Genomic DNA, 25,366 nt, shown 5'->3' with positions numbered 1-25,366 from the left:
CAAGGAAAATGTTCATGCTGTGATCATCCCAGAATCTTCCTCTAGGCTAAAGAAATATTCATGCAGGAAGAACTATCTCAATGCAGGTGCTGGCCTGAGCCCTGGGCTTTTGTGCAGAGTTGTGTCCCCTTAGCTTCAGATGATTATGATGCCTATATTCCAGATAATCATTGAGTAAGGACAATTCACATTCTGGAAACTGCACTAATGAGCGACCTGCACCTAATTCAGAAACTTTAGTGTGATCACTTTTTTCTTCTCTTAAGTAAACTCAAGGTCTTTAACTTGAGTGTGTGTGTGTGGCTACAATGCAGTCATCTGAACTTGCATGAGGAGAACACCACAACTAAATTGTGTTGATTTTAATCAGTTAGGTGTTGAAACTCTTTGCTAGAGCTGAAGTTTAGCCCTGTATCTGACTTGAGTGTCCTTCAGGTGACTGATAAGATGACAGGGATGAAGATAATAGAGAATTCAGATCCAAGCAGGCATGAGGAAAGGTCTTACTCCGTAAGAGTACAGATACAGTATATACAGTGCAGACATTAGTGGAAGCAGGACTGGACCCTGAATAAGCTGGGGAGAGAAAAGCACCATATGTTGGAAGGGGATGAGTATTATGTAAATAAGAGGGATAGAGACATTTTGTAAATGGGCAGGCTGATCTCATTATTTATCTACAATTAAACTAAACTGTGGGGTCATATCATCCTATTAGACCTAGCAGATTAAACTCAGGCTGTCTCTTTTTGTTATTGTTTCTGGGGTAGTTTTGGAGCTTTCTTAATTTAGGTCAAAAAATGAGAGGTTTCCTCATAAGCATTTTAATTAACCAGCTGAAGAATTCTCTTGCCCCCAGAGACTTGCAGTACCAAATCCAGAGCTCAGACTGTAATATTTCAGTTCAGATTGTGTTTGTTCCCCTTTATTCAAGTCAAAAACCCAGAGAGCAAATCCCCCCCCCATTTGACTACTTGAAAAAAAAAAAAGTATCTTGAAAGTTTGATTTTTGACCTAAACATGTTCTTTGCAGCAGCCCAGTACATGAAGACCAGAATGTATGAGCAAAGTCACCAAAACCTGCAGAGAAAAGCACTTTTGGCTGGCCCTTAGGCCTATGCACACTTTATCCCTGGCGTCTTTCCTGCCCCCAGCCATCGGTGCAATAGGGTCCTCCAATGTCTCATGGCTGAGTAAAATCCCAGAAAATCCTTTCACAAGGATGCTTGGTGCACTGTCCCCCTGGGGAGAGGCTCTTGGTTGAAGGGCTGGGTTTCCACGGAGCATGCTGCTCCTCAGAGAGATGAGGAGCTCCTTTCTGGTCCTTGGTGCCTCTTGCCCTCATCCATTGGGCTGTGGCACCTCTCCTCCAGCACGGTGACATGGCACCTGTGCCACTCATCACCCCAGCAGGTTTGTTCGAGGAGAGGAACCGCACAACTCCACGGAGGACGCGAGGAGAAAGGCATCCCCAAAGTCCCCCCTGCCCCGTGTCCTGCTCTATGAGGAGCTGGCACAGATATTGCTCCTTTCCAGCTTGTGGGGTAGCAGCGAGCTGTGAGGGGGCAGGATGTTGAAGGGCAAGCATGGCTTTGGGAAGGGCAGCAGCTCCACATGGTGGGGAGCGAAGGAGAGCATGCTGGGCAGCCAGGCAGTTGTCAGTTGTCCTTGCAGTGGTGAGTAGTATCCCACGGCAGGATAGGAAGCAGAGAGCTTTCTTGGCATCAAGCTAGGAGCCTTTCAAGAATAAAAGCATAGTCTCAGGTGAATCAATATGGACTTCTACTTAGATGAAATTTACAATCAACCTTATTTGTTTCCCTGGTGATCAGTAATTAAGAAGAAAAGTTTAGAAAAACAGACTTCCTAAAACCCAGTGGTGTGTTGTCACCCAGGACACAAAGCAAAACGCTCTTTTTTCTAGCCATGAAAAAACTCCTGTCAGGGAAAGAGCCTGTTTGGCAGCCTAAAAATAACAGTCCTGGACTGCTAAAGCATAGGTCAAGGTACTGGTCAGCCTAACCAAGGCTGGATGCTGTAAAGAGATTCTGTCTCTAAATGAACATGGCTTTGTGTCTGCAAATGTCTCAGGTCTTCCTCTCCAGGCAATTTCTGATTATAAAGACATTCTGAATCAAAGTATGATTTACAGGGAAGTGATTTAGAAGCAAAATGGGGAAGGACCACCCTACAAGAGACACCTCACAGAATATTTATGAAACAGGTTTAATTCTATGAAGAAATGTGTTATTTGATCAGTGGATTGATGGTGGGATTTTTTGTCGTCACATTGCCAGTTTTGTCTTTTCCAGTGCTACTTCTCTGGGATAGTCCCATGGCATTACTGGTGAAGTGATTACCTGGTGAAGGATAGCTGGCTCTCCCTCACTGCCTTTGACACAAAGTGTCCAATACTCACTGTGATATCTGACTTGGGAGCAGGAATGAAATCAACTTCTGTCAGATACTGAAGGCCAGCAAAGTTGCTGAACTTTTCATGTTTCCTCCACTTTGCGCGCTGATTCTGGAACCAGATCTGGATAAAGGCAAGAAAGAAAAGGTACAGAAATCAGAATATGAAGGAAGAACAACTCACAGCAAACTGTTTTCCCTAAACTCTGAGCATCAGAAAACATTGACCTCCAGCTCAGCAGAACCAGGGGCTGAATCTAAAGTAAACCACTGGGTTTGACAGAGCCCTTTTCAGACTTTACATAGCATATGGGAACTCTGGACCATGATACCTTGTTTTCTGTTGTGGCTCACAGAAGGAATAGGATCAGCCTGTTCAAGGAAAGACAGTATTGCAGGTTTTCCAGGGCTCTCTGGGGAGAGCAGACCCTTTTGTGGACAAAGCTGTGCAGTGGTCAATGCACCCAGCATTCTGTTTTCCCTGGAAGGTGTGACATCTCATGACAGAGTTCTTCCACTCTGTTTCCAAGTGAATAGACTGAGAAAAGATCCACCTAGATGTTTTGCTGGGCTGCAATAAAAGTGTGTCACCAGTGGAGATGTAGTAACAGGGTTCTACCTATGTTCAGCTGGTAGCATTTGGAAATTCACATAAGGGACCTCAGTGAAAGACCCAAGGGGATCACTCAGCAATCTGAGTATACTGTCAGCCGTCTCATTTGCACTGGAAAGCAGACAACTAATTTTCTCTGGGGAGTTCCTTTCATCTGTCAGCTGATTTGACCAGTCTGCCTTCTGGCAGAGGCATAAATGTATTTATTGTGCATCTTGCTGCACTGCTGTGAAAAGTTGAAGCCCCCTTCAATTGTAGTTTGTAGCTTGCTAAGGGACTTGCTGTTTGAATGTAAGCAAGTGGTTCACATGAACACAAAGTGTTGGTTATTGAAGACAGGTGCTACTGTATGTAAATACATATAAATTTTAAACCAAATAATGAGCAGCTCAGTTTTTTCTGCATCTCTTACCCAAGAAGTAATGGGAATGTCAGGAGCCCTTTGCTATATTGCTGATAGTTAGCTGCTATATTGCTGATAGCTAGAAGTATCTGGGGTTACTGAAAGGACAGTTTTGTTTATCTGGGTTTGCATGTGACTGGAAACTGCTTAGTCTGTATGAACTTTTCCATTCCCTTTCTACCATGCAGGAGTTATATGGTGAAACAGGACCATTTAACACTCACAAAGTGACAGAGGGCAAAGGGGGCACTCCAGCCAACATTCAGTCTCTGAAGCGCTCCTTCTAAAATCTGCACATGGGATAAAGTTCTCACTTCATGGACTTACTTTATTTAACTAAAGGCAAAGATTTTAACACTTCTCAGACCAAACTGCTCTTTTTTTTCCCAACCAGCTCTCCAGCACCCTTACATCTAAAATGATTTCTCCATACCCAGTATGAGTCCTTTCAATTGTCTTTTAAACCTATTCCTCATGCTCTGTCTACATTTATCAACCCAATGCACAGAACCATAGACTGCTCTTGGTTGGAAATGCATCTTTTAAAGAAAATCTAGTTCCAACACTTCTGCTGTGGGCAGGGGCATATTTCACTAGATCAGGTTGCTCAAAGCCCCATTCAGCCTGACTTTGAACACTTCCAATGATGGGACACCCACAATTTCTCTGGGCAATCTGTTCCAGTGTCTTGCCAATCTCACCATAAAGAATTTCTTCCTCATACACAAAGTAAATCTACCTTCTTTCAGTTTAAAACTGCCACTAATAATCTCACCATAGAAAGATGAGTTTGGCAGTGTCTATTTTCATGAACCAGTGCTGATAAGCATTAAATATGTTATCTTTTCTTTAACTCTCCATTAACAAAATATGCAGTTCTTTTCACAGTTTTTGCCAAAAACCAATGTTTGTCTGACAGGCCAGTCATTATCTGGTTGTCCTGTTTATCCTTTAAATACTGACACATTAGATTTCTTCAAGGCCCCTGGAATAGAATGTCTCTCATGCTCCAGAACTGATTAAATATCAACACTGATGAACTAAACTACATCTCAAGTAGCTTTTTCAGAACCACTGGAGGTAAGTTACTTAGATGTGTAGATTAAAAAATAACTGTCTGTAGCAGCTGCTGTTCAACATTATCCTTTTAGAAAGTGCTCCCTGATATATTTCCAAGGATAGAGCAGAAATTATGACTGAACATCTTTGCCATTTATGCATTATCCTTGACAGTCCTACTGTTTCTACAAAGTAACAGATCAATATAATTGATCACTTTGGGCTCTTTTTTTCTTATTAATCGAATTTTATTGAGTTTTTGATCTTTAATTTTTCTGACCAAAGCTTTGCCCTGCACCCTTCTGCTTTGCTTATTTATTTTTATAATTTCTTGTTTCTCATGTTTACTCATACATGATTCTTAACTTTTTTCTGTGTAACACATACAGTTATACAGTTTCATCTATCCATTTAAGCTGTTTCACAGCAATCATTACTTTTTTCTTGATTGGAGGACACAAGATTTTTCACAGTTATGAAGGGTTTCATTTGGTTACCAAATGGTTGTTCACTTAATTTTTTGATAGTTAAGTTATATTTCTGAGGTGATTTAACTTACACAAAGCTTTGTGAAAACTATTTCAAAGTAGGAAGAGCACATGCAAATTCTCTGTGTGCTGTTTGATTTGTGTGACAAATGCAGTCAATTGAAACTATAACTTGTAACTTGAACCTAATTTTTAGTTCTGTGGCTGATTTCCCTTTATTAGCCAGGATGAGGTCAAAGACAGAATTTCCTGTGTCATGTATAACATTGTCTGAATTGGGAATTTGCCATCTGCACTTCATACATGAGGGACTTTTTACTTCTTTCATATACATCTCAGGTTGATGTTTCCTGTAATAACTCATTTTTATTTTTCCCTATACAGATTATAAACAATTTTTTCTCAACAGAAAAATACCTTATTCTTTCATGTGATTTATTGTTCTGTGGAGAACACTGAGTGGCAGCTCAGCTTGTCTTTTATGCTGTTGGAAATGCATTGTTGGAGTACTGGTATTGCTAATGGGCATATTGTGGCAATGCAGGTCTAATTCTCCCTGTCACCTAATGATGAAGCAATATTATCATGGCTAGTCAATAGTCCCAGGCATGTCATAGTCAATAAACAGCTGTGTGTTGAACTTTGATTGTTAGAGAGGGATATATGCAAAGAAGTACACCAATGACTATAGATAGCATTGCAGCAAGTGCAGAAACTGCCTCATGCAAAAATCATCACTACAGTGCCTGGTAGGCAACACCAAATGCCAATACACAGTGATATGTATATTTTAATGTAGCTGATTTCCTATGCAGTAAGAATTTGGGGTCAATTTTAGCTCAGTCAGCAACATTATATTACAAATGGGGGAAACCAGATTAGTTTCTGTGCACTGAAATTATGGCCAGGGCATTTATAGCCCGTCCTATCGAAATACAGAACACTAAGAAGCACTTCCATTTTGGCAACTATTTCCACGTGTTTTGAGACCCTGTGGAAGATGGTTGTGGATGACAGTTTGTACTGGATGAATATTAACCTATAAATGGTTGATAAATGATCAATAAATATTTTCATAAATGGCTGCTCTGTCGCTACAGAGTCCAACAGGTTACGTATAACCACCTGTAACTCTTATTTGCTATGCATTTAGTATGCTTAGAACTCCTGTTAACCCTTTGATTAATTCCATGTGGTTAGTCACAGCTGGGCGAAAAATACTTCTTTCCCTATTTGTAAAAGGAGATCAGTGACAGTGGCCTTGTCTGTAGGGTAAAAGAGATTTCACTGTCTCATTAGCATTGCCACCCAGGCATAAACTGTTAAGAATGCCCTACAAATAATGAATGAGTTGCAGTGAACACAGCCTTTTGGAGACACACTGTACCTGAACTCTGGCTTCTGGGAGGTTTATCTTTGCTGCCAGTTGATTGCGAATATGGACATCCGGGTAGTGAGTCACTTGGAAAATTTTCTCCAGTTCCTGGAGCTGCTCAGCTGTGAATGTTGTCCGGATTCTTCGTTTCCCTTTCCTCTCAGCTGTGAAAAACAAGGAAAGATGTATTACTTTTTACAGAAAAAGGCTACAGGACCACAAGAAGATTCAGAGATGCAGCAATTTCTGTAAATTGCTCTGCAGTTGGGATGGCATTTACAACTCCTTCTAGACGTGTACTTATCATAGGTGACTGGCTCCTGATATTCTCTAGCAGACAACATGAATGCACTCCTTTATCATGAAAGGAATGAGTCAAAAGTGTCCATTTGTACTGCTAATTCCATGGATGCACTGCATGTCAACAGCTACAAATGCCTACGTATTTTAACATACTAGCCCTGCAATGAGTTTGTCACCAAAATCCTTCAGTGTTGGACCAACCATTGACCCCTGACTGACTGCTATTCTCTTCCCATACCATTCCTACAGCAGCAGGGATAGCCAACAGTTTAACTCTGCTGTTGCAAAGAAAAGGTGTTTTTCTGACTGTACCATTGTGGTGTGGGGACTTTCTGAACAAGCTTAACCTAAAGAACTCAAGAATAAGGCCTTAAAGCCCATGCAGAAGTTTAAGTGCTGTGAATTCCAATGCTCCATTGCTTCACCTGTTGTGGTGTCATCACAAAAAGTGCTTCTCTAAACACTCCTATAGTGTTTTGAAAAGGCCGTCCTACACCAGGATTTTTTATTTAGATCATGAACTCTGTATAGCACTTGATACAAGTTAGAATGAAGTCTCAGTTGCTCTGAAATGATGCTGAAGGTCTTGCAAGGAAGAGGAAGAAGAAGCTGCAGAATGTGGAGTTCAGCCTTATCCCAAAGCTGGAATCTTCTCTGATGCACAAATGGAGTATCTTCCACCTCACACTGACTGACCAGCACAAAAAGCCATACCCCAAGCATTATGAACCACAGGGATTTTTCTACTGAGCTCAGAAAGCTGCATCTGATGGGTGCAGAAAAATTCTAATATTATTTTACTGACTGTGATGAGCTTGCTACTCAGTGACCTGAAGTAATTCTCAATTAAACCATGTTGTTACAAAAAATTGCTACTCTGTATGGCTGCTTTTGGTCTTCCACGGTCTGATGACAACTAACAATTCATACTGTGTAACTAGAGGCATACTCTTTCTAATGGGAACAATTAACCACACAAGGTTAGCTTAGCCCCTCAAAGAGACTTGGTACCTTTTCCCCCATTTGTTCAGCCATAAGCATCCTTTGGAGGGCTAACACAGTGAAAAGGTAACTAAACACCTAGGCCAATATAAAGCGGGCTCTGTGCCAACCAGAAAATGCCATTTTTCATTCTGTAATCAAAACCTCATTGTGGCTCTGTTGACACAGAAAATAAGGATTAAAATATTCTGTTCATCAGCTTGGTAGGAAGGAGCCTGGACACAATACCATTGTGAATATTTCATCTTTTCTAAACCTTTTGGGGACTTTGAAAGGAAACCAGTCATGCAAGAATAACTGAGGAGTGTCATTTATCATGTCTGTCAAGACTACCATGTCTCAGAAACAGCCTAATAAAGCTGATGTCCAACACAGTTAAATCCCTATCATTGGACTTTCCACCAGCCTATCAAAGTACTACTCATTAAACTGCAGCACTGGCTTCAGTCTCAAGAGAAAAATGTTATTTCCACTGAATCTTGCTGGCATTATGGGGGCAGAGATTTGAAATGAGAAATATTTGTGTGTGTTTATGCTGAAGGTATAAAGGGCTCCTTCTCCCAAGAAGCTCTGATTACATTTACTTGAACCTTCTCAGAAGATTACTGCAAAGGGGGTTTATTGCTATATGCAAGAAAAGGGAAATATCAGTGCTGACAGTAGAAATCTAAGGACACTACATCCCCTGTAGATAAGACAGGGTTCCCAGTTCATAATGCTGTTTCTTGTTTGGAAGATTTTCACCTGCCATTTAATATATGGCTTACTAGATTCTGTCCTGCTGGCACCTGAGAAATGTCCAGCACTAGAGAACATAGCTTCAGAGAGACACGTAGGTTTCTGGTGTCTCATACCAGCTTCTTGGATATGAAAATGACCCCTAAAACTTTGTGATGAGCAAAAGAAACTCCTCATCAGTCCACTCTAAATCCTCCACATTTTTCCTTCTAGAAAGGTGAATTGTATTATAGACAAGACTCTTATGTAAGGGGAGGATCTGCACAGTGCTGAGAAGTATCAATCCTACTGAAACCAGACTTTGCAAAGCTGAAATTCATCAGCTTGAACAAAATACAGTTACATAAGGTCATTTATGGACCAGTAGAGACTGAAGGACAGACTTTGATTTTGATTATATATGAAACTAAATTGCTAACAAAAATACTTCTTTGAATTAATCAAGACTTATGTCAGCAGGGAATATAGAAAACTGTATTTTTCAATAAGTAATCAGTCATTCTATTTTTAATTTTTTAAAAACTATTAAGAAATGCAAAAAATCTGGGACTCTATGTTAACATTTTCTCTTGCAAGATGAAACTTTCTCTGACTGTAGCTTTGATAGTTCCCTTTGCCTTGGGACCTCAGCTTAGAGATCCCATAGCAAACAACAGCATTCAGAATTACAGTCTAATAAAGAATGTGGGTGGAAGATGTAAGACTAGGAAGTGTTGGAAGTGTAACTTTGGCTTTTCAAATGTGGCTCTAGAGTCTCTGGGGAAATAAGACTCTGTCTGAGTTTCCTGAGCTATTTTTTATGTAAAAGCTGGGGATATTCAAGTGTGCTTTTGTGCTCCATGAAAGTCATTTGCAGGTTAGCTGGCTGTTGAAACCAAGCCTGAAAATACAAGGCAGCTAAACGTGTCAGCATTTTCAGATGCTTAGAGATACAGCTGTCTATACACTGCCTTACTGTTGACATTGGAAGGGCCAGATTCTCCACACTGATAAAGCAGGATAGCTCCTTTAAATTCGGAATCAGGCTCATTTGTCCTTTGCAGATCTGCTTTATTATTAGGTCAGGCTTGAAGCAAGTTGGAAGATATGAACTTTGTAGAAATAGAGATTCTTCTTGAAGGTGCACAGTGGAAGGATGAGATCAATGACTACAAGTTGCAGCAAGGGAAATTCTGGTTACATAATAGGTAAAAAATGTTTTCATAATGCGGGTAGTCTGATGTGGGGGCCAGGAGAGGCTGTGAAGTTTCAGTCCTTGCAGATACTCTGAACTTGACTGGTCAAAAACCTAAGCCACCTGATTTAAGCTGGCCCTGCTTAGATTTGGGGTTGGACAAGATAGTCTCCAGAGGCCTCTCACAACCTATTTTATGTAATCTCTGACCTCCAAATAACCATATGAAATAAAGCCCCCCCATCATTCCTTCCCTAAAAATTAAGGGAGCTTAGGGCATTAAGGCCTTAAACTAAGCACAACTTGAAGCATCTGATTTGCAATTGCTTATACACACAGTTTTAGCTTAGCATATTGCAGGTTATTTCCACTGTCCAGTATAACACAGTTTCAAGAAATCTGAGGTATGAGCAAATCAATACTGATAACTACTTATAAAAGTTTGTTAACATTTGCAGTTTTTAAAGTAAAAGCTGCACAACTGCAATAATGCTATACTTGGGGCAAATTTCTTCTGGACTACATTCTGTAGTAGGCAAATAGCCTGTGGTACATCTTGCACTGCTGTTTCTTAGCTGCATATCTGAACCAGCTAGAAAAACGCTGCCTTGGGGAGATCTCTGCAACTGCACCCCCCATTTGCACTTACCCCAGTAGCAGTTAGGACTGTATCAAGCCTACTTTGGCCATACACTGGAGGGACAAGGAATTAAAAATGCAGGAGAAGGGCTGGAAATCAGTACTAGCACTAGCACATATTTGCCTTGAAGTAGGTAATCCAGGGAGAGTAAACTGGTAGGATCAGTTTATCTCACTGCAATCTTCTTTGTCATTTCTGGACAGACAGCCTCACAGTATGCCACAGACAGATCCAAAGATTCTGCATCTTTGACAAGGAGAAAGCAGTTACATAAGCAAGCAAGTGCCTTTAGCTATATATCCTCAGAAATATATTTTTCAATGTGGAAAAAGTTGACTGTATCATTTTTTCTGAGAAAGAAACTCAGGTGTGTTGAAAAAGAGCCTCATTATATCTGGTTAAGTTCTGTTTCATCCTTTTTTGCCTTTTTCAGAGAAGCTCCTACCTCTCTCTCTCTCTTCTTTGTAATTCAGATATGTGGCTCCCCCAGCCAGTTCCTTCTTGTGGTTTTTCTGAATGTTGTTTTCGTGTGGTGAGATTCTGCTCACTGCAGACAGCCCCATAGCAAAAACCTCCAGTTATTACAGAGTGCTGACGGCATCAGGGCAAAACCTGCTTGTCTGTATAAAGGGATGTGCCCATGGCAGTCCCTCTCCTGGTTAAAGAGGTGGCTCATGGTTTTCAAAAGAGCTTGTGCTGCGATATTTAGGCATGAGTATTGCAGTGTGGCTAATCTTTATTAAAGTGGTTTTTCAGCCTAAGAAGGACTGGCAAAGCCAGTGAGACTGATCCTAACTGGATGGGTACAATGTGCTACAGACAGAGCCTCCTGCTAGTGAAACACAGCATTTAGCATCCAGCTGCTGCCTGTTCAGGCATTGCCAAAGTTAATTCAGAGAAGAACAACTTGAACTTTTAAAGTCTTGACCTCCTCCCTTCAGTCCAAAACTCCTTCATATAGAGTTGCTTCTACCCTCCAGAGTACAGCGCCCAGTCGCCTGACATCAAGACTGAAATACAGAGGTGTGCAGACTTCAAGGGGTGTGAGCCAAAAATACCAGGCTAGAAACCCATTTAAGCAGGCTGTACAGTGGTGGTCAGGGGAGTTTCTTAAGTCTGCTTGTCAGAGGAGTTGGCAAGGAGTAGACAGTATGTATGAAACCATTCATGCGGACAGTTTGTTGTGGAGGATCGTGCTCACCATCAACCTTGAGCCCCTGGTGAATTTAACCTTTCCTGTCTGCCAGAAAAGTGACGACAGTGTTTACAAATGCTGCTGCCTGAAATGATGGTGTGCATAGCTCTGGCACAGCCAGTGGTCAGCACAATATCTGAAGGATGAAGCAAACCATCAGATCTGTACCTAGGCCAAAGGGCCTGCACGTTCATGACCTCCTTCAGGCCCGTGTGGATTTGTGTAGGTTCCCCATGCAGCTAAATCTCAAGCTTGACACTTGGCACATTCATTTCAGTGAATGTTTACCATAGTCAAACCTTACCTTAAAAGCAGTGGCCAGCTTAAACCAACAATGGTTCTCACCAAAGAAAACAAGTTTCCCACCACTCTCTGGTCCAAAATCCTTGTGAGAAACCAACCATTTGCAAGAGGGAGAAAGCTGAGTTTATTGCAGGTTGCACAGACAGCCTGCTTTTTTCTTTATTACTGCTCTTTGTGATTATTTGTACCTGCAAACATCTAGACACCAATCAGGAATGTTTATTTACATCCCTGCCTCTGCTGTTTCTCCTTTAAGCATAAAGGGCTTGCTAAAACAGTAGGTAAAAGACCTGCCCTCAATCTCAAAGAGCAGTAATAAACAAAAAGGGCTTTAATAAAAAGTTCTAGGACAATTTTGGAGAAGCCAATAAATACTCATTAAGACCTTTGCAATAAACTAATCACGATGTGCCATCAGCTTTGCAAGTGGTCACACCATACAGATTCTACTAGAAGGAACAAATTAACCTCTGAGTCCTGTGTAATGTACCCTTTGGATCCAAAATTCCCTGGGAAGAAGGGACTGCTTGAGGAAAGCATCGAATGTTAACATTTGCTTTAAATAAATAAAAATCCAAACCCAAAACCCATGAAGAAACAACACAAAAGGACTTTATGATAGTCCCCAGCTGCTGACAGCTTTGCTTTATTCAGTGCTTACTTGCATCAGTGAGACTTCTATGTGAACGGAGTTTGAAGGGTGAGAGTAAAGGATTCAGGTTTTCATTTAATATCCAGGGTGTCATTATAAACAGTCAGTCTTCAAAGAGGGAGGAAACAAAGAATCAGCCTGCAACAATACCTCAAGTAAACCCACCAAAACAAGGTCAATGGTCTGGGGCATTTCCAAGTGTATCTAGAGGAACAATGCACTTTGGAGACACAGGGCTGCAGGGACTATTCACACAGATAAACAAAAGGCTGGTAAGACAGCTAATGGCAGCCAAATTATATATATGGGCATTTCTTTTTTTTCCTCCTGCTTTTTCTTTTCATTTAAAATTGTTTCCTTTTGTTCTGCAGGACAATGAGATGCTTGTGCCCTTTCTCACAGTCCCATTGGCGTAGTCTGGGCAGCTGATATTTATCTGGGATTGCGATTGCACAGTGCTTCATTGCCTCTTGGGTGTTTCAGAAATGCATTAAGGTAAGTCAGCATATTAGGGAAAAGACTGTTCCATGAGAGATAAACCATGCTGTTTCACAGAGGTACAGGGATTTGACCATATTGTCCACAAATGAACAGTACAAGTGAATTTATGACTTCAGAGAAAACATAAACATTGTGCTAAGGATGTCTGCAACTGGCATCAGTACAGAGGGAACATGACTTATACTAGACTTCCTCCAGAACTGAAGTTATCTCTATACTTTCTGTTGTCTTTATGAAAATTACCACCAGAATTCATCAACATGCTTTGGGATCACAGGTGCTATCATAACAATAAAACAATTAGATTAATAAAAAGATCCCTGAGCTCACAGTCAGCAATATGCAGAAGATTTTTGCTATGGAAATATTTGGGTGATGCTGACTCATTAGGGCAGCCTCCTCTACAGCAAATAATGAAGACATGAACTGCAGGAAATAATATGAACCTCTGAACCTCATGTGGTTCACAGCTTGAAGCCCTCAGTTTCTGGTGGAATTAGGAGCCAGCTCTGTTTATTGAAGCATGATCTATGCAGTCCTTGAATTACTGCCCAGAGAAGAAATCCCGCAGGACCAGACATCCACCTGTGTCTGAAGGTGATGCTGCTACCTGGCTTCTCCCAGGCAGCAGCTGCTCCTTTGCTTGAGCAGAAGACTGGAACCATTATGTGTGTGCAATGCAGGGCACACTAACACACTGCCTTTGGATGTAATTACAGTGCACACCTGCCCAATGTATACAATCAGACCCAGCATGTGTAAAAGACTCATTGGAAAATGATTGCCCAGGAGGATCCAAACTAGGCTGGGATCTTGTACTTGGCAATCTCCACCAGGAGCTGCTGCAGGCAGGTCAGGCAGGCATGGGGGTGTGTTATCATCTCAGGCTCTAGTGCTCCACTCTTCTGAACTGGCAAGCTGAGTCCCAGGGAGGTCAGAGCAGAGAGAAGTAAAGGAAAGTGGGAGCTCAGGATTTGGGTGTTTACATTGACAGGTGCTGAGAGGGTGACCAACACCCACAAGAGTCTGCCCTGCTTGCTCTGACACTTTGAATACCTTGGCAGCAATGGTGGTTGCATATGGCAAAGGGGCTGCGATGACTCATCTCACAGAAGCTGGCCCAAACAGAGTCTGTACCTGCAGCTTCAAAGTAAGGCCTTCTTTCAAATGATCTCCTTCTAAAACAGATTTTATCAAAGCTGTTTCTCCTTCTAAAATGGGCTTTATCAATGCTGCTTTCCAAGAATCCAGGTTTTCTGAAAAGGCTCTGCTGAGCTTTCCATGCGGAAGGCCACAGGTGAAGGCATACAGCATTCTGAATGAAGGCACCCAAATTCAAATAGGGTTTAGCAAAACTAAATGCCAGTGTCAGCATATGAGGCATCTTCTTTTTTTGCTTACAGTGCAGACTCTAAGTTCAAAGTACAAGAGGCATTGCTTCCTGCAAGTGGTTTGTGATAAGGACATAAATGTATTTAGCTTAAATGACACTGCATTTCTAAACTGCTTAGTGGCAGAAGGCATTTTGTGGGAAAAAGAAAAATTTTAGGGAATTGTTACAGAGTTTCCTGGAAATATGCTCCAAATCCCATACTCAGGGTCACAGTCGGGATGCTCTTGTTATCTCAGACCACATGCCCATGAAGGAGGCTGTTGTTGAAGTCTCCTCACCTTTCTCTTCCCACACAAAATAGCACCAAAGACCAGCTCTCCTGCCTCCAAGGTGATTGTATAGCACACCTCATTTCTTCTATTCCCTGACAACTAAACAGATGTGTGTGTCTAGATAGAGCGCAGGGCCCTTCCTCACAAACCATCAATAGATGTGTGCTAAGAGAGAGAGGGGAGGGAATGTCCCACTAAGGGCTTCTGATGTCTTTTCACATCAGAAAGGCCTCCTGCTGCTGAGGTTGGTGATGTTCCTCTGAGTGCTTACAGCAATTGCTGGTGTGGGTGTGGGGGAGGTCCTGGGGACACCTCCATGGATACTTTGGGACTGCCAAGGTGCCTTGTCAGAGGACCCATAACTGACCTGTAGCTGCCATGCCAAAAGCATGTCTGAAGCCCCCCACAGCTGACAGGTGCATAAACAGAAGTTAATTTGCTATCAGCTGGACTACAGACTGCTTCCAGGGATGATGCAGTCTACCCTTCCTGCAGGTGCTGTTGCTGACCTTGTCTGAGAAAGGTGATACCTGCCACAGCTAGAGGCAGGAGAAAAAGAACCAAAAGAACCGCCAGGTCTTCCTCTGTAATGTAAAGTGGAAGAAGGAGGCTGAAACTTGAGATACAGGAAAGTGTTTTAAACCCAGGCGTCTAGCTCTCTACTAGGAAGGACATAGTGTATGAACAGGATCCGAAACATCATTGTCTGCACACTACAGGGAAAATGTCAATCCCGTGCTTTAGGATTCTCCCTCCTTCTCCAGCCAGCTTCTATCAAAGGCTCAACAACTGCAGGAACCAGTAGCCTAGGAAATGGCAGATCATTAAACCTCTGCTTGGCTTCAAAACCTCACTGTGACCAGGGAACAGAGGGATTTTGTTTAAAATGCCTTTAAAACACATGCAGCCATTGAAGGGGGCTTCTTATGTTGGCTCTGTTTTGTGCAGATAATTGCATGCTTCCTCCCCTGCTTTACTGATGAGGCTGGTACGCACCATGGTGCTGGTCAATGAGGCTAAGTGCCAAGCCAGGATGGCCACCTCCCAGCTATGGTGTGATCCTCCTGGCTGGAGACTGCCTCATATAGAGAATATGTGAAAATATTCTGTTTTTATATTCAGAGGCAACTCTGAGAGCCAGATGCATACAGCCCTGGCTCTCCTATGAGGAGGCCACATGATTTAGCCCTGCTGTCACAAGCTGTGTGCAGCTTACAGGGCAGAGGAAAGCTAAAATTTCCAGTTATCTTACAAAGCTTCTCCCTGCATCAAGACTGATGGCTGCCTCGTGCAGGAGGAGGAGGTGACAGCAGCTTGTCACAAGACTCATGTATACCATGACAGCAGTGGCAGAAACAAGGATTTTCTTTCAAATGTATTTCACAGAAAGTGTTGCTTCTCCTGCCAGCTTGCAGAGTATGGAGCAAGGATGATGTGTGAATCTCAGGAAAGCCAGCTGAGTAACCCCACATCTGCCATCTTCAATGGACTTAAATGAAATGCCTTCTTTTCCCTGGAGTAAGTAACAACAGACTATACAAAAACACCTTTCTGCTGCTGCAAACCTGTTTTCTGGAGTATAGTATGAATGTCTGTATTTACTTTTCCTCAAACACAAAGAACTTAGAGAAATTTCTGTCACATGCTGCTAATTAATTGCCGTCTGTCTCTTAGGAACTTGTCATGTTCAGGTACCACATATCCTGCATAGCCTAAAGTCTCTGTGAAACATATTGGAAAAGGATATTTGTATTGTCCACTGCTTTGGCTAGGAGATAGACCACTATTTACCAATGCTCGCAACTAATTAAATTAGCAGATTCACCAACATGGCCAGCATTGAAAATTGTGCCTGACCCACCCTGCCAGATCTATTGCCTGTCACCAGTTTGCCTGTGCGCATGCTGATGGCCTCTTCATCACCTCTACAGTGGGTCCAAGGTGTACAGAACACAGTGAGCTGACTCAGCTTATTCACCAGCCTCTCTCCCCATGTTGTGCAATGCACATTTTCCAGCAAATGGGTGTTGCACAACCCTGGCAGTGAGGCTCAGAACATGGCAACTCCTCACACCCCAAGCAGGAGGGCAACAAACACCCAAAACAGACCCTACCACTAACATTGGTAGAGTTGGTAGGACTGAGCTGGAACTTTGACTCAAATAGTGGCTTTTGATGGCAAGAATGAAGAACTGTCTCTGTGACTCATCCAAGAGCCATGACCAACTACTGCGACTCAGCCAGTGGAAACACTCGTGCTGTCTGTTGCTTGGTATCACTGTGCGCATAACTGTAAGATTAACAGCTGTGTTTTGGGGCCTTGAAGGGGAAAGTTTGGATACAGAGGCACTCACCATGAAGAGGATGGTCCACTGGGAAACCACATAGCTGATCTTCCTCATGTTTCCTTTTGCCTTCCAGACGTTCACATCCCGTGTCCTCACCCAGGAAGGACACTGGCTTGGCAGTAGGTCTTCTCTTGCAGTGAGTTACCTGCACTCTCCTTGCTTTGGCCATGGGTGTAGCACACGTGGTGGGAAGAAGCATTTTGGCTGAAGGTAAGTCACAGTCAGACTGACTCTGGCTGCTGGAATCTGTGAAGGGCACAGAACAAGACAGCTTTGAATAAAGCAGCCACCATTCAGCACACCTTCCAGTTTATGTAAAAAAAGTGGTCTGGATATTGTACCATTCAAACCTGGTCATATTTAAAATGGCCCTAATCCTTCTGTGCTGTACTTCAATGCCAAGATTACCCCATTTTACAGACAGAGGACCTCAGTGAATTTGACCCCCAAATCTTGCCTATTTTCTGCTTCCTTCCACCTTAAAACTTTCAATGGTCCTTATAAAGAGATTTTTTAAAAAGGACTGTAAAAAACAAGGAGACATAACCAAAAGATTGAGAAATCCCAGCTTCCCTGTCAGTATCCTAATTAGTGGCTGCCTTTTTGGAAGAACTTGGAAGCAAAGTGGATATTGAGCTGCTCTGAAAATCTGTCAACAAGACTGCCATGGAATTTGCAGGATGCCAAATGCTTTTAAAAGTCTTGTACTTTCTTAAATGTCCCTCTAGGTACATCTACCCTACAGGAAAATGGGCCAATGAATAGACTTAAAGTCAGTGTCCTCCCCAGTTCAGGTCCCTCTGTCCTTGTTTCTCCATCTGGGCTGCCTGCTCCTCTGATTTAGGCATTGGAGAATTCTAAAGGCAGCCTTTGCCCAGGCTGTCAACATTTCCCCTCTGCCTTTGTGACAAGTGATGCTGGTGATATCTAGAAAGGTACTGACAGCCAACTCATCTTTGTGAAATCCCCTGCACGCTCTTGTTGACAGGACAAACACGAGAAGCATGTGTTGGCCTATTTTCACGAAGTGCAGCTGTAACATCAACTTAGATTTAAGCATGGACATTATAAACAAACTCTGCAGTAACCTCAGCAGCAACCAGTGATGTCATGTGCTGGGACACCTGACCCCAAGCACTGAGGGAATTTGCCCCAGAAGCCACAATCTTTCTTCAGCCATGGTGTTGCATTATTACTAACACCATTACCTCAATTGTGCAGTAGGGGCACCACAAAGATCTTCCAGATGACTTCTGTGCCCTCAGGAATGTAGTATGAGTTCTTACTCCTCCTTATGAATGTAAGCAGACCTTGCAAAGCCATGCACTGACACGTAACATGCTGGGAAGCCTCGAGGTTTATGGCAGTGGGCTGTCTGTGGCTGCTAGCATCCCAAGAGAGTTACACCAAATACCCAACCCTCCACCTCCCTTTTCTGTATTATAGCCTTGCCAGAAACCCTGGTGCTGAATGTTTGATGTGATACCTTTGGTAGCTGCAATCATGGCTCAGTTGTCTCTTCAGAGCCAAGACATCTGTGTCTGTGCTGCTTTAATGGCAAACCCAGAATTTGCTCTAGTTCTCCTCCCCACCTGGATTCTTTGCTTGGAAAGCCAGAGTAAAAGGCAACACATAAACATAACGTACCCATTGGGGAATTTAGGTTTCATGGTTTGAATGGCCTGGGAGCAAATATAACAGTACAGGTTTGTCTGCTATTATTGCCAAAGAATGTTAAAATCCTAATGCAATAATAGACTGCACTCCTGAGCAGTCTCACACATCTGGGCTCTGAAGTTTGCTGCACCTGTGGGTGGTCCCCTCTCCCTTCTCATATCTAAATGGCAGCAGGTGTGAACCACTACAGGCTGTACTTGAAGAGACTCCACTTTTAAATACACATTTTATATATATATATATATATATATATATATGTCTGGCATTGGCAAAATATCTAACTTTTTAGACTTGTTAGAGATTTATTTACTCAAACAAACAAGTTCTATTTGAAAGCAGCTTTGGAGTAATGATAATTATAATATCTGGAGACAAAGTACGTAAGTTTGATTCTGCCCCCACTAAGAGCTCACACAGTAGTTTTGTAGAGGGTTGACACTTACATGAAGAAAACAAAGTTATAAGAGCTCCAAAAATTAGCCAAAGCCTAATTTCAATAAAGAATAATTGTTCAAATGTTATCTATTTAAAATATCACCAATCTGAGTAACCTTACAAACAAAATTACATGTGTACAATCATGCGGATCTTAAAAACCTGGCCCACCTCTGTGTTTGAGGCACACTGTGCAAAATGGAACTCATTCCTTTAGTATCAACTAAAGTTTTCTGGTGAGAAAACAGGTGAAGTTTTGAATAATATTTGTGGGATAAAGGAGAAGGATAGAGCTGGGAATAGTCCCTAGCAAGAGACAGGGGTTAAATAACAGATGATCAGAGGATATCAGTACTGGCATATGTTCCTAGCCCAGGATTTCCATCTTAGTCTCTCATCCCTAAATTAAGGACTAGTTGCACTCCTTTGCTAGATGTGATGCTGTGAAAATTCATATGTTACAAAAGTGATGATGCTTATATCCTACAGTAATGAAAAATGTGAGGGTACCTAAGCAAGGTGCTCTTATGGGGAGTGATTAAAGCTTTCTCAGAATGACATTAGCATTTCCTAAATTATAGAAGACTTTTCACATGTCTTTAATTCTTTATATACAACTTTCCTCCCCATTATTTTTCCTGAGATGCTCACACACCCCAGTGATGAGCACAAATTATGTATGAGCATGGACAGAGCAATTACCAACTGAAGTAGAAAGAACAGGGAGGAAAGGGAAGACAGTCCTAGGCAGATTGGAAAATGCCAATATCTCTGTGAACAGGTGAAAAGGAGTGGGAGGATCTGTTGTTTGAGATCAAAGAAGTATGAACCTCAAAGTATGAGCCTCTGAATTAATCAAGGAGTTTTCTGGAGGATAAGATTGAAGGCAGAGTTTAATAATACTGAGTTGACAGCACATAGCTGAGAGTTAGGAGCCCCAATCCTGTTTGCATTACAACCTTCTCTGGTGTTTGTTGTTCTGACCAAGTAAAAAGCCTGCCCGAAGTTGTTGCTCTTTAAGTCAGCTTGAATTTTTTTGGTACACATTCATGTGACTCCAGCAGGGAGCTCTGAAAAACAACTATAAACTGACATGGGGCAAAACTTCCTCCAGAGAATGTAGTTTTTTTTTTTTTTTTTTTTTTCCAGAGAAGGCAATGATATTTCAGCCCAACACAACATGAGATACTTGCTACTGTCATGCACAGAAATTACTTTGACTTGTTGCTCAAAATTGTCTTTTTCCTTGACTTTCCGTTGCATAGGAAAGGATGGACAATTTCAGGCAAGGTAGTAGGGTTTCACTTTGACAGCAGAGGTTATTTCAGATGACCTAAGTTCCATTTAAGCCTTGCTGTGTAATCACTGGAGACAGACCTGAGGAGGCATAAGGTTTGTGATTTTAGGGTCTTACTAAGGCCATGAACAGGGAAGAGTCTATCACTGAGAAATGGAAGCATATCTGTATTGTGGGTTTTTTTCTATTTCTTCTACATATTTTTCTTTCTTTCCTATTTTTTTTGCTTTCCAGGTTTATTGGTTTTCCTTGCAATAGGTGGGGTGAATTGGTCTTATTGGCCAGATGGTATCCGTTCAGTCAGATTCCTTCAGTTTGTTTCCTCTTTAGTGATAAAGATGGGTGGAGTATTGCTAAAGGTGAACAATCACCATATTGACATTTGTGTGTGAAGTGGTGGTTGTATTCCTATTAATTTGCATATCCTTAACATGATGGAGCATAACACAGGCAGAATGATGAAATTACCATATCTGTTATTGCTTTCACTATTAATTTCCCAGGCGTAACATTCTCATCCCAAGCTTTCCCTGACTTGATAAAGGATCTCCTGTTGGTGAAACCTCACTGGCAGAAAACAGGGGAGTAATGAACAATCAATTCAGATGTAATTTCAAGTACATTAAAATCAGGTTCCCAGGAATTTGAGAACAATATTTTTTTTCCTGAAATAGGTCTGATATTCTTCTGTGTTTTAAATGAAAGAGTTGGCACAAGGGAGGAGATCAGCACTCACTGGGTGTTTAATTGTGTTCCTTGCAAAGGCCATGGTTACCCTTTCTAAGCATTGTGACAAAAGGTTGAGAGGAAAAGAACAGACTGCATACTAAAATGGCTTCTTGTCCATTATTTTTTTTAATTTGATAAGAGTATTTCAATTATTTCAACAGCTTCAATAACTGCAGCTCCAGGTCCTCTAGCTGTTGTGTTTGTGCAGTGAACTCCCCTATGACTAACACTGCAACTGGAAAGCCAAATGTTTCAGAGAACACTGCACACTCCTTATTCCAAGTCCCACTGGAATTACACTCACCAAAACATATGAACTCAGGAGTCAGGCCCAGAGATCTTCCCATACATGATCAAGCCCCACTATTCTGTGAGAGGCTTGCACTGTACATCACAACATCCTTTTTGTCAGAGACTCAGAATAATTTGTTAGAAGCAATTTCTAGAAGTCATCTGATCCAGCACCCATGGATTTTCTCCGGAATCTTAGTTTGCACCCCTCATTTAGAATCATAGGTTGGAAAAGACCTTTAAAACCATTGATTCCAAACATTAGACCACCAAGTCCAACCATTTCTGACATTCTCCATCTTCTGCTCCCCTGGTCCTACCCATCTCTTCAGCTGATAACTAGATTTAGACTCCAGCACAAGTGTGATCTTGGTACTGAGACCGTCTACATCAGATGGTAATTTCTGCCCTCAGTATTTACCTCACAGTAGCCCATATGGTGCCATATGGGTCTTCCTGTCTCTCAAATGAATCATAGCTCTGGTCAGATAAATACCATAAAGGATTGTGGGGAATGTCCTTAAAATCCTTAGTAAGATATAACTAACCCCTGACCTGTAGTACTTCCTTCTTTGCTGCTGCTGAACTCTTATGAGAAAGCAGCTGGATTTGTGTCCCATCCTGGAATTTCCAGCAAGTTCCCTAGCTCATTTCAGTTCCCTGACCTTGGCCAGCACTGAGCCATACTAGATGTGGCTGATTATTTACACAATTTTTTTAATTACAGTGTTATATGGCATGAAGCTGAACGACTTAGATGGAATACAACAATTATCCCAAAACGTACAGCACAGGGTATTGCACTTCTGAAATAAATATAACTTATCTGAATAAATCTCAGTTCTGCTCGGAAAGCAAAGGGTAATAAATTTAGGTACCACATTCTTAGGTAGGAAACAAATAGTGAAAAGGTTTTGTTTTCATTTTTTTTAATTCTTTGATCAATTGCAAAAACAAAATACAAGTACAACAACATTTTGGAAGATTTCTACAGCTTTCCTGTTCTCCCACTTCCAGCAACAACTAAATGAATCTTCACATATATATCCTGTTTTCATTAGTTAATATTCTACCTTCCCTTAAGTTTATGAATCCAGTCTTGCTTTCTAGCAGGGGAGAGAAGAGTCACTATATTCTCTTGCTGCAGCTACAGTCTCTCTCTGGTGTGAAGGTGCTGAAGAAAACCCAAAGGCAAGGCCTGATGGTTCTGCCTGCTTTGCTTTCAAGATGGAAAACCGACTGTATGCTCAGGTGGAGCTACATGGGCTGAGGCTGCACTGGCAGGGCAGTACTGCAGGAACCCACCACGTCCTGCATGCAGACCTGTCAGACCCTTGTGCCTGCAGTGGCCAAGACTCACTTAGCTGAGACACACAGTGAAACTGGGCTTCAACATATTGATTGTGAAAAAGGCTTAATACAAGAAGGTCCTGTCTGTGTTCCCAAAGAACACTCTCATGTTGTTGAGGTGCAGTTCTGTGGCCCATGCTGTGAACAAGCACTGACTGAATTTTCAGTGGTGCTATTTGTCTCACTTTGGATCCAGTGGCACAAAGTGACTGCCATGGACCCTCAGGAAAGGACTTCCAGCTCACAAAGTCACACTGCCAGAGCTCACAGCAGCATTTCTTCCCCTTCACAACCCTTGGCACACGGGCCCTACTGCACCAGCAGGAGCCTCAGCCACGTCCTTGTCCACGTCTACAAACCACCAAGTTCTTGCTTCTTTCTGGACTGGTTGTTCAGTTCCAGTTGACAAAAGCAGCTTAAGGAAACCTCCAAATGCTCCAGTCCTCCAATAGTACCAGTGGCAAAACAGGCAAGCAACACTTGCCAAAGCCTTCAGCAATCTTATTTTATCTTTGGAACAGCTTTTTCTTTGAGCAAATGGCCTGGAGAGGTCACTCCAAACCCCAGTTATCCTATGGTTCTGGGAAAAAGCAGCAAAATGCTATCTCTCTTTCCCAAACACAAGTTTCCATGGAAAGCTATAGTTACTGGCACAAAGGCAGCAGTGGTAAGTTCAGCCCCAGTGCTGTGAGGTGAGCCACACAGTGAGGAAATGAGTTATCCCGTGCCACAGATGAACAAAAAGAAGTCCAAATCTTGTGCAAAGCATGACTAAGAGTCAGTGTTAGGGTGTTTGAGTCCAACCCCAGTAACTCCTGTTACAGTAGTGAGTAGTTCCCCTCACCCTTAGGTCTTGTTGGCTTTCTATGTGAATAGGCAATGGTTTCTTGGACTGACGGGCTTTTGGAAAAAGACTCTTTCCCTTCCTAAGGGTGGCTCATCCAGTGTCCTGGGAGATGGGGTCCTGATCCATGAAAGTATCTCTCTAGATTATGAAAAATAAAGTGTAGCATTAAGCTTTATTCAAAGAAGTTGAGTGACAGGTGAGTGAAAATTTTGTGCCAAAAGTACAGGTCATTTTTTGTTTAAGTGGATCTGCTTGTATCTACTTTTTATGGAAAATGCAGATTGAAAAAGATTAAAAAATACTTAATCCAGAAAAAGGACGTTGTTCTTTGTTTAACCAACAAAGGAGACAATTTCTGTGGGGGTAAAAGTTCACTCAAGGCTAGAGTAACTAAACTGTGAAAACTGAAGTCAAAAAGTCTAATGCACTTGCTGGTTTGCTAAGATCAGAGTCATGCAACTCTTCTACTAGCTGCTTTTATTTAGTTCATGAAAGAAGCTAGTGTCCATGATGAAAAAAAGAAATTATTGAACATATATGCTTTCTCTTTTCTTATTCCAGCAACTGGGTTCTACCACTCCGGTAGCTACCATTACCCTTACAAATAATTTCTTCTGCTTGAGGGTGAGTGTTCAAATTTATCAGAAAAGGATGCTGATATAAGATTTGGCTGTAATTCCAGACAATAGTCAACTCCTGGAATAAGTGAAACTCAAAAAATTTTGTTAAGTTGCAGCAGTCTTAGGCTCACTTCCTGAGTCTGAATACCCGTCCTTACAGCACACATTTATTTGTCTTTTCCTCCCCTACTAGATAACAAGAGTATGTTTTTTAAAAGGAAAGATGCTGTATTTTTTACAGTAAGCACTCCTCACTGAAGAGAGTTACCTGAAATAATTTTTCAGGTTGCATACTCACCTCTCCAATGACATTAAGGCTTTACAATGTACCAAACCCCAGAGTCCAATCTACTGCGAGGTTGAAAGCAAATTATTTTTAAAATATTATTTCTGCATATATAATGAACGATTTGTACCTGATAAGTGAAATCCTAAATTCCTATAAAAGTTAAAGAATTAAAATTCTAGATGACTGAACCTGACAGCCTTCGGGATTAAAAAGCAGGGAGCATTTTCATTCAGTTTTATGACTGGTACTTACCGAAGGCCGGCGGCGACCCTGCTTTTAGGGACGGAGGTCTCTCAGCGTAGCTGCTTCTGTTCCTGGTTTCACTGCTCGGGACAGTGCTGGCAGAAGGTTTCTTTAGGATTTCCTCAATGGAAAAGGACAGGCTGGGCTTCCTCTGTCCAGCACACTGGCGGGGGTCCGTCATATTCCTGCCCCAGCGGCCGTGGGCCGCAGAGCGCTGCCGTGCTGCCCTGGGTGGCGGAGCAGCCCGCAGGACACGGGGCTGGGATGGAGCGTGTCGCTCCCCACCCATGCCCGGGTCACCCCGGCAGCGCTGGGAGGAGAAAAAGGGCACCCGCAACCCAGCGCACACGCCTGCTCCCCGCTGCCGATCGCCCTGGGACCAGCACCTGCGGTGTCACAAGCGGGGGTTGAGTCTTACCAACCCCACCCACTGCTGAGCATTCCCCCTGCTCCGTGTTTACGGAGCTCTGAACAAGCTATGGCCATTCCAGGAGGAGGTGTGCTCCTTGCAGAACCAGGAGAAAAATGCCCTGGGAAGAGTTGCCTCTTGTTGGTAAATCCTGTTTGTGGGGTAGTTATCTTCCTTTTCTGCTTTCAGCCTGAAACCTGCAAAAAGCCCACTGTACCTGTACCATTATGGAGTTAAGAAAATAATTGGCAGGACAAATACTTGACCCTCGGGCCGTTTACTAGCAAGAGAGACAACCTGTAAACTTC

At 42.3% G+C, this 25,366-nt stretch overlaps 1 protein-coding gene across 1 annotated transcript; it reads right to left on the bottom strand.

Moving 5' to 3' along the window:
* Positions 1-1,500: 1,500 nt before the first annotated feature.
* On the bottom strand, positions 1,501-24,830 carry ISX (intestine specific homeobox). Its single transcript, XM_030960931.1, has 5 exons — positions 24,659-24,830; positions 16,878-17,117; positions 6,363-6,514; positions 2,420-2,536; positions 1,501-1,737 (listed from the first exon to the last, which is right to left on the bottom strand). Exons 1-5 carry the CDS (start codon positions 24,828-24,830, stop codon positions 1,501-1,503), a joined length of 918 nt encoding a protein of 305 aa, XP_030816791.1.
* Between the last annotated feature and the right edge of the window lie 536 nt (positions 24,831-25,366).

The sequence above is a fragment of the Camarhynchus parvulus genome, chromosome 1A, assembly GCF_901933205.1.
Source record: "Camarhynchus parvulus chromosome 1A, STF_HiC, whole genome shotgun sequence".
Classification (NCBI taxonomy): Eukaryota; Metazoa; Chordata; class Aves; order Passeriformes; family Thraupidae; genus Camarhynchus; species Camarhynchus parvulus.
Note: the sequence above shows the minus strand (reverse complement) of the source record. Positions and strands in the feature narration are given on the sequence as shown.

What these genes read in the sequence shown, in the direction of transcription:
- ISX (XM_030960931.1), bottom strand. Translation starts at nt 24,830, where the DNA reads ATGACGGACCCCCGCCAGTGTGCTGGACAGAGGAAGCCCAGCCTGTCC. An exon ending in AGGGTCGCCGCCGGCCTTCG is followed by an intron (nt 17,118 to 24,658) that starts GTAAGTACCAGT and finishes TGCCCTTCACAG; the next exon opens with ATTCCAGCAGCCAGAGTCAG. An exon ending in CTCCCAAGTCAGATATCACA is followed by an intron (nt 1,738 to 2,419) that starts GTGAGTATTGGA and finishes TATTCTTGAAAG; the next exon opens with GCTCCTAGCTTGATGCCAAG.